This window comes from Engystomops pustulosus, chromosome 11 (assembly GCF_040894005.1).
Source record: "Engystomops pustulosus chromosome 11, aEngPut4.maternal, whole genome shotgun sequence".
In the NCBI taxonomy this organism is placed as follows: domain Eukaryota; kingdom Metazoa; phylum Chordata; class Amphibia; order Anura; family Leptodactylidae; genus Engystomops; species Engystomops pustulosus.
In genome coordinates, this window is record NC_092421.1 from 48091917 (window position 1) to 48101147 (window position 9231).

A 9231-nucleotide genomic window follows, 5' to 3' on the forward strand; every position below is an offset into this window, starting at 1 on the left:
GGAGGAGGATGTGGGGGGGTAGATGATAAAGTGTGTTTATATGCAGACGACATTATACTGTATCTTAGAGAATCCCCCACCTCCATCCCAAAGGTGATGGAAGTTATTGAGGAATACGGTGAATGGTCAGGTTTACAAATCAACTGGGGAAAGACTCAGATTCTCCCCCTGGATAAGAATGTTATTAGGTATATCGACCCGAACAGATTTAAGATCTGTGAGGATTGTCTGACTTATCTAGGGATTAGAGTCTCGGCACAGTTGGATGAATTTGTACAGATGAATTTGTTACCTCTGATTAAGGCTATAAGAGAGAATGGGGCACATTTACTAAGCTCCAATTGGAATGCATAAAAAGTGCGTCCCTCCGACTAGAATGGGATATGCGCCCATTCACTAATTGTGTCGCACGCGTGATAAATGTGGCGCATGAGTTGCGCCACAAAATTTTTGCATAAAAAGTGCACAGCGAGGCTAATTGCCCAGCTGGTATCTATCATGGCTGGGCGTCCTGAGCAGTCCACAGCAGCACCAGATGCTCCCATTGCCATTTTTATGGAGCTACTCCGGCAGCAGTGTCCCCAGGTGTACGACTATGCCATCCGCGGAGCACGGGAGCTGGAGGCGGCGAATCGGCAAGCCCCCCCAACATCTGTGGCCCCAGGATCTGCTGCTCCGGCCGCTGCTCCGGCCGCTGCTCCGGCCGCTGGTCCGTCCGCTGGTCCGTCCGCTGCTCCGTCCGCTGCTCCGTCCGCTGCTCCTGGGGATCACAGACCACCAGCTGCCGGGGATATGGATACTGGGGGCTCTGGTGCTGAAGATGAGGAGGACCCTGGCCGTGCAAAGAAGGCACGTTTCACGGAACGTGAAACGGAAATATTGGTTGAGGAGGTATTGTGACATTTTTTTAACTTATTTATACTGTTGGTGTTCTGTTCTACTCTTTACCCACCGTTGAAGAGTGTTTTTAATGAAGGTTTTTTTTTGTTTTTGTGGCTTTTGTCTTTTCAAGGTTACCCAAAATTATGAACATCTTTTTGGGAGGCTGGCAGATTCTATTCCCCTGTCAGCCAAACACCACATTTGGCAGGGGATCACAGTGCGGATCAATGGCCTAGGTAAAAATTGCATTTGGAATAGTATTTGAATTTTTTTATGGTCACTTGGATTGTAAATCTTGAAGGTGAGTGGCCTTTTTATAATGTTTTTTTTTTTTTTTTTTTTTTGTTTTCAACTTTGCAGGAGTGGAATATCGTTCTGTTCCTGAGGTCCGCAAGAAGTGGTATGACTGCAGGAGGAGGCTGAAGGCAAAGCTGGCGAAGCACAAACAGTCAGCTCGGAGGACGGGTGGTGGCCCTAGTGTGGCCATGCGGATGTCGTGGGTGGAGCAAAAGATTAATCAAACAATACACCCCGATCTTACTGAAGGGATCGGGGATTTTGACACGGATGATCTTGATGTTGGTATGTACGTTTTATTTTATGTCTCTAATACTAATGTTTGGTTTCACTTTCCAAAAATATTTTGCAATCCTTTTTGGAAGCGGCTACTGGGGCGTGGAGTAGCCAGACATGAGGCTACACATTGCGGCTACTCCACGCCCCAGTAGCCTCTTTACTCCTCCTAACCTGACATCATTGGCACGTAGCTCCTCGTAGCTGCGCGCCCTCGTCCGATAAGCCAGAGTACTCCGCATGCGCAGTAGCTTTGGCTTTGTTCCCCAGAGTGCAGGCATTGTCATATCTGAAGGTTCGTGGCACGGGACAGGTGTCTGCTATGCTCACCAAATAATACCAACAACGATGCCACTGCCACCAATGTATTTTATGGGATTAGGCATATATGTTTGCCTGCCCCCCCGGGCAACAAGCAAGGCCCCCCCCCCCCCGGGCAACGAGCAAGGGCCCACCTGCCCCCCCTTTTATTTTCACCCCCCCCCCCTCCTTCTCTTTGTCTTACATGACCGGGCCTGCTGTGGAGTACTTTGGATTTTGTGGACTCCAGCGAGGACCTGTAAATAAATATTGATTAAAATGGCTGACGAGGGTGTGTCTGGTTTTCTTTCTATAAAATTTATTTGTACAATGATGTGTTTGTCATTCTGTAAAATTAGCCATAGTAGTGGTGCTGTTTATTTGACAGTGCTCATGACTAAGGCCTGAACTTACTGTAAAATGGTCATTTTTGTTTTGCACAAATTTACAGTAACGGATATTAAATTACCCCGGTACCCACCGCCACCAGGGGTGCCGGGAAGAGCCAGGTACAAGCCAGCACCTGACCATCTAAAGATGGTCAGGCGCAGGGGCGGCCGCAGGCTGTTATTGTTGCACTGGAATAGCCCCCTAACAGTGGGCTTTCCCAGATCAGTAATGGCAGGCTGCTGCTGCTTTTTGTATCTTGCTGGTTTTATAAATTGTTTGGAATACACGTCTTTTTTTTTTCATTTAAATTTAATATATTGATGTGGGGCTCACCCGATTTTTAACATCAGCCAGATACAAAAAAGCAGCAGCAGCCTGCCATTACTGATCTGGGATAGCCCACTGTTAGGGGGCTATTCCAACTCAACAATAACAGCCTGCAGCCGCCCCTGCACCTGACCATCTTTAGATGGTCAGGTGCTGGCTTGTACCTGGCTCTTCCCGGCACCCCTGGTGGCGGTGGGTACCGGGGTAGTTTAATATCCGTTACTGTAAATTTGGCCAAAACAAAAATGGCCATTTTACAGTAAGTTCAGGCCTTAGTCATGAGCACTGTCAAATAAACAGCACCACTACTATGGCTAATTATACACAACGACACAAACACATCATTGTAAAAATATCTTTTATTGAAAAAAAGCCAGACACACCCTCGTCAGCCATTTTAATCCAGATTTATTTACAGGTCCTCGTCGGAGTCCACTGACTACAAAGTAGTCCACAGCAGGCCCGGTCCTTGAAGACAGCAAAAAACACACACAAAAACAAGGGGGTAAGGGGCCATGCTCGTGCACTAGGGGGTTGGTGGCCATGCTTGTTGCCCAGGGGGCTGTTGGCCATGCTCGTTGCCTAAAGGGTTGTGGAACATATATGTCTAATCATATAAAATACATTGCCAGCAGTGTAATTGTTCATAGTATAAGTTGGTGAGCATAGCTAGGTTGAAATTCAAATTACTGTGCCTATAGGATACAATGGTGGCAGTGGGAATCGTGTTTGGTATTAGTTGAGCATAGCATACTCCCCTGTCCCGTGCCCCAAACCTTCACATAAGACAAGCTATGAGGAGCTGCGCACCGATGATGTCTGGTTAGGAGGAGCAGTGAGGCTACTGGGGCGTTGAGTAGTCATGACATCTTGCCTCATGTCCGGCTACTCAACGCCCCAGTAGCCGCTTATCAAAAAATACACAATAGGGCCATAAAGATTTTATAACAAAAAATACTGCACGTGAGGATTAGCTCAAAAAAGTGCTTTCAACATGTACTATACATCCACCTACCACCTGTTCTACCTTTCTAGGTATATTCGTGGTGGTAGCTTCCAAATGTGGCTATCAATTTTAATTTAAGGTTACAGCACTCTATAGTTTTTGAATTGTAATTTACTTTGTTTTATCAACAGGGAGGGCTGCTCCACCCGCGGCACCACAGGCTGCACCACCACCAGCAAATGAGGCTGCACCCGGACCTCCATGTGCTTCGCCAGCCACTCCTCCTGCAGCCATATCACTTGGTGGGTCCAGTGGGGATGATGCTCCTGAAGTTGTGCCCGCTGAAGATAGGCCCATCACACTTGGCATATTTTCCAACTATATGGATAAAAGCCTTGAAGCGATGGGCCTAATTCAGCGGGAACTCCAAAGGCATGGCCGGATGATGGAGGAGGGGTTCCAGCTTATTAGTGGAGATTTAAGAGCTCTCATCAATATTCTGGGACTCCTCATCCACCAAGGAACTGTGGCTCAGGGGGGGAGTGTGAGTGTCCCTCCATTCTCCCCACCCCAGGTCCCCACTGGTGGGGATCCAGTGACACAGGCCAGCCCTGCCCCCAAATCCCAGATTCAGCTTCCAACTGATCAGGATTCGGGGTGCAGTTACGCACCATCGCTGGCAGGTGCACTGGATCCCTCTCCAGTGGGCTTGGGCCCTTCCCCTGAAGCCACGTTCCTACTTTCGGTCAAGGAGGAACTTAGATCCTCGGCTTCCAATCCACCGGGCACATCTGGGAGTTCTGTGGTGACGCGGCGGCAGGCAAAAAGGGGGAAGGGGCCTGTCCGTCGTTCATCACGTTCTTCCAAACCGTAATTTTGTTTTGTTTTTTTTTGTTTTTTTTAACTTTATTTATTTTGGTTAACTTGATTTTGATCAAAAATGACAAATAAATTTTTGATCTACTTTGTCTTCCTCTGAGCTGAAATTATTTTACTAAAGAATGAAAAGCATGGATCCATTTTGACATTGCATTTACTTTAATGCAATTCGAAATATACAGACATTAAGGTATCCAAAAAAAAAAAAAATGGGAACTGGCAAATCACTTTAAAAGTAAATCTCAGTGATTTGCATGCGCCTTAGTTGTCCCGCTCTATTTGTGGGTTCAGCAGACACATCCCCCTGATGCTCTATATGCTCAGTTAAATCTGTTGCAAGGTCAATTTCTAGCCTGTTGGCTGTTGCAATGTTATGTAACATGCAACAGGCTATAATGACCTTGCACACAATGGGGGGTTTGTAGAGCATAGCCCCCCCGGAAAAATCCAGGCAGCGGAACCGACTCTTGAGAATTCCAAAGGTCCTCTCAATGGCACTTCTGGTTCTTCGATGTGCGTGGTTGAAGCTCCTCTCCTTAGGGGTGGTTGGCCGCAAATATGGTGTCATCAACCATGGCAATAATTTGTAGCCATTATCACCTAAAAACAGGACAAAGAAAAGCTAATTAGCTTAATTTCAAAAATGAGGCAGCATTCACACAAACATCTGCCTGCCGGGCGGCCGTGTGCTCCGTGTAATGGAGAGGAGGAGGGGTGACCGCTCTCCATAGCAATGCATGGGGGCTGCCCGTAACACAGGGAAACATAGGACATGTGTTAGCTTCCCCCCCCCCCCCCCCCCCCCCATGTACGGTGTTGCATGTGTGCTGCACCATATTGCTCTGTGCGGCCATTGCCATCTATGGGGACATATGTATGGGCGTAAGTTTGCAGCTGTACATATGTCCCCCATACAGTAGTGTGAATGGAGCCTTAGTCCGAGCTTAGACTGACATTTTTGGATTATCCTCACAATATCAGTTTTTTCCTTGGAATCTGCTTGGTTTATCAGTGCCAATAATGCAAGTTATTTGCATTTGGGGATGTCTTCTTTTTCCACAATATTTTTAACAAAACATGATGGTAGTTAAAGGGGTTTTCCAACAAACGAAAGTTAAGCCGTATCCATGAGATAGTGCCTAACTTCATGAGTGCTGAGACCCCCACAGACTGCAAAAATGACTAATGGAGCAGATGGCCGTGCATGCCCATTCAGCTCCATTAATCTCTATGGAGCTGACAGAGATTGGTGAGCGCTGTGCTCGGCAAGATCACTCACCTCCATAGAGATTACTTGAGCAAAACAGTCATGTTCAGCCATCTGCTCCATTAGTCTGACTGAGCGGCGAGGGCTCCATTGGTTATGCAATCTGTGGGGGTCTCAGCACTGATCAGGGAGTTAGGTCCTATCCAGTGGATAGGGCTAAACTTTATTTTGTGGGAAAACCCCTTTAGATTGTGAGGTTTACCAGTTCAGTCACATGTCCATGGACAAAGTAGGTGTTTGTAACTGATACCCCTCAGTATGTATTTGGAAATTAGGCTTAACCCCACACTTTTTTTTTCTCTCTCTCTTAACGCCGGTTTCGTCAAATTAATTTCATATGCTGAGAATGTGTTTTGTTTAAATTATTTTGCCTTTTTTTTTAAAATTCATTTGTTTGTGTTAACATTTTAGTTTACATTGTGTAAACTTTTGAAAAAAAAAGGCAAAAATGTAAACAATACTCTTCTCAGTTTCAGAAAAACATAATTAAAGACAGACCTTATGGAGCATGACCACATTTTAATTGTTTAGTAATTGAAAGAGCATTCACATTCACTTACCAAGCAGAAAGGCGTCCCTGTACAATTCACTCTGGAGCCGGCGATTGAGGCCACAGTGCTCAAAGATAAAGGAATCGTGTGTCGAGCCAGGGTACTTTGCGACCACATTCGTTATGAGGTTATTGTGGTCCACGGTGACCTGCACATTAATAGATCGAAACATTTTTCGATTGCGGTACCGATATTCATCGGCCGCAGGAGGCACCAACACCACATGTGTGCAGTCGATTAGCCCGATCACGTTGGGCATCCCCGCTACTTGCACAAACTCCGCTTGCGTCCTCCGGATGGCATCAGCAGTTTTGGGGAAGGCGATGTACTGTGTACAGAGCTTAAACAGCTCATCCACTACCTCGTGGAAAAAACGGCTGAAGGTTGGTTGCGAAAAACCAAAACGCTCAGCAATGCAGTGCTGGAAGGACGCGTTAGCCATATAATAGATGGCCGAGACCATCTTGGTGAGTCCAGGCACTGCATGTGACCGTCCTGTTTTTGCCCCGATAGCTACTTCAAGCTTCTCATAGAGGCTTAGGATTGAAGCTCTATCCAGCCGAAACTGCTGATACACCTCCGCGTCCGTAAAATCTGCAAAGGACACACGAGGACGGAACACTCGAGGACGCCTCCTCTGCCTCCGTCTGCGCTGTCTAGCCATGATCCTGTCATTTTGAATGGCCACGTAGAGGATCGGAAGCATATCCATTGTCCTAGAATTAAGAATATGGAATATTATTTTTTTTTTTCTCATATTGGCAGATTGGTCAGATAAGGTATGTTACTTTGTGACTAATTTAAACTTACACTAAAAATTTGTTTAATCCCAATTTGTGGTAAATAATAAACACATTTTTAGTTTTTCCGGGGCCTCTCTAACAATTTGTATACATTTTTTTAATATTTGAATTTAAAAGTGTGACTTACCTTTGCAAATGCTTTTTTGACGAGTGTTTGTCTTCTTATTACCAACAATCTCCACTCCTGTTTTACAAATTGTATTGTTATTTTTTCAAAAATCAATCCTTTTTGGAAATTTATATGTGAACATTTACTTACCTTTTTGCTAAATTTCAATGGATTTATTGTGCACAATCAACAGTCAACTTTTCCAATCTCCTTCAGAACCCTCGACTCCTAACTCTCTCCATTTTGTTTGTTTTTTGGAAACCAAAATTTTTCCCTAAATTGTGTCGCACACACCTTTACCTTGTTGCCACAAGCATAATAGCAATCAGTTTACTCATGCGACACTTTTGTGTCGCGGTTTGAATAGTGTCGCACTTCTATTCTGTGTTTGCGCGCTTTAATATGCGCGCCCCCGTTTGTGACGCACGCAATTTAAATTGTGGCGCACGGCTGGTTAGATTGTGTCGCGCGCTTCGGCCATTTTCCAGATTCACTCCTTGGTTTTGTGGCGCATGCACGGCGGATTTTGGCGCAAAATATTGAAAATCTGACGCCAGCAGCAGCGTCATAAATAGAAGCCACACCTGCAACTACAGCAGATACCGTGCACAGCAGCCAGGGAACAATACTGAGAATTGTAAGTACCCAAAAACAACACAAAATACACCCAAAACAAGGCACAAAAAGGGGAAAAAGCCCCAAAAGAGAGATAAGAAGGGTGGATATACAGGGCAATGTAAAGGACAGTGAAGAAACACAAGCTAATGGCACAGCACATGTTGCAGGGTGATCGCATCGTCAGAATTACATGAGCTTAACATCATAACTTCTAATCCCTTCACGTAGATCTATATTGTCGTGAACGAGGAGGGAACAACCTTTCGAAAAGCAAGATGGCCACATCCTCAGGTAAAGCGCTCAATACATTTTAGATAACTCCAAAAGAAACCTAGAAATGCAATGTTCACACAGAGTTTTCAATTATGGAGTTTTACATTCAAAATCACAGTATTACCTAAAAGAAAATGTCAAAATGATTTTTACAGCAAAAAAGGTTGATATGTGTCATCACCAAAATATAAACATTTACATCAAAGTATATGGTCATGGGCGCATGCGTCACTAGCTACGCTTTGAAGTGCAGTGCTAGCGCAATGGGGGCGCACCCTGGGCTGGACACATTTGCAAATGCATTGAAAGGCATTTCCTTGTTAAGCAATCACATGCGTTACACTGGACACACTAATGTTTTTTTTTAGTGAGGCCCAAAACCATGCACTTTTAAACGCAGGACTAGCGCTGTCACCGTGTGATTCCGTTTTTGGACAATACACATGCATTTAGTTGAAGCCCTTAGCGCTCTGCACGGTAGCTGTACTGCACTGAGATGATGCCGGTTCTGCTCTGCACAGGAGCCAAACCGCCATCGGGGGTTGCGGGATGTCAGCGTTAATCTACCGCTGACATCCACGGCTAACACCCGCGGTCGGAGTGGGCTCCGATCGTGGGTGTTTATTCCGTTAAATGACGCGACCGCACCATTTCACATGCCTTCCGGGGTTCTTTAGCCCACGATCGGTGCCCCAGCGATGTTTTTGGGGGCGCCAATCGCTGCTATGGCACCACTGGGGTCCGATAGGGGCCCCAGAGAAGCCTGAAGGCAGGGCCTTTAAGATGGCGTCTGTGACGTCATCTTAAAGGCAAAGTGTCAGCCTATGCATCTGCATAGGCTGACACTGCTAATACCCTGCAATACATGAGTATTGCAGAGTATTATCATGAAGAAGCAATCAGATGATTGCTTGTTGATGTCCCGTGGTGGGTCAAGAAAAAAAAAAAGGTAAAGAAAATGTTTTTCGTGCAAAAATAATTTAACAAATCAATAAAAATGGCCATAAGCCCAAAAAAATATAAAGATACAAATTACGCTCAAAAAAGTCAAAACAGTCCGTCACAATCCATAGAATAAAACAAAATAAATATTGGACCCATATGATGAACGCCATAAATCAAAAAATTACAAACCCGCCAAAAATTCTGATTTTACCTATTATATCCCACTAAAAATGCAATAAAAAGTGAACAACAAAACATATGTACTCCACAATGATACTGTTGCAAAGTACAACATGTCCCGCAAAAAACAAGCCAACAACCAGCTCTGTAGCCAAAAACGTAACAATGTTATGCCACTTGGAAGACGG

The 9231-nt window shown here is 45.2% G+C and overlaps 2 protein-coding genes across 2 annotated transcripts; one reads left to right on the forward strand and one right to left on the reverse strand.

Annotated features, from left to right (window-relative positions):
• Positions 1–498: 498 nt before the first annotated feature.
• Positions 499–4296, forward strand: LOC140105442 (uncharacterized). The gene is made up of 4 exons (XM_072129402.1): positions 499–891; positions 1013–1118; positions 1243–1464; positions 3610–4296. Exons 1-4 carry the CDS (start codon positions 499–501, stop codon positions 4290–4292), a joined length of 1404 nt encoding a protein of 467 aa, XP_071985503.1. The 3' UTR covers positions 4293–4296.
• A 230-nt stretch (positions 4297–4526) lies between these two features.
• LOC140105443 (putative nuclease HARBI1) lies at positions 4527–6827 on the reverse strand. Its single transcript, XM_072129403.1, has 2 exons — positions 6125–6827; positions 4527–4897 (listed from the first exon to the last, which is right to left on the reverse strand). The coding sequence occupies exons 1-2, from the start codon at positions 6825–6827 to the stop codon at positions 4527–4529; spliced, it is 1074 nt and encodes a 357-aa protein (XP_071985504.1).
• Between the last annotated feature and the right edge of the window lie 2404 nt (positions 6828–9231).

What these genes read in the sequence shown, in the direction of transcription:
- LOC140105442 (XM_072129402.1), top strand. Translation starts at nt 499, where the DNA reads ATGGCTGGGCGTCCTGAGCAGTCCACAGCAGCACCAGATGCTCCCATT. An exon ending in AGTGCGGATCAATGGCCTAG is followed by an intron (nt 1,119 to 1,242) that starts GTAAAAATTGCA and finishes TCAACTTTGCAG; the next exon opens with GAGTGGAATATCGTTCTGTT. An exon ending in CACGGATGATCTTGATGTTG is followed by an intron (nt 1,465 to 3,609) that starts GTATGTACGTTT and finishes TTTTATCAACAG; the next exon opens with GGAGGGCTGCTCCACCCGCG.
- LOC140105443 (XM_072129403.1), bottom strand. Translation starts at nt 6,827, where the DNA reads ATGGATATGCTTCCGATCCTCTACGTGGCCATTCAAAATGACAGGATC. An exon ending in CAGGGACGCCTTTCTGCTTG is followed by an intron (nt 4,898 to 6,124) that starts GTAAGTGAATGT and finishes TCCTGTTTTTAG; the next exon opens with GTGATAATGGCTACAAATTA.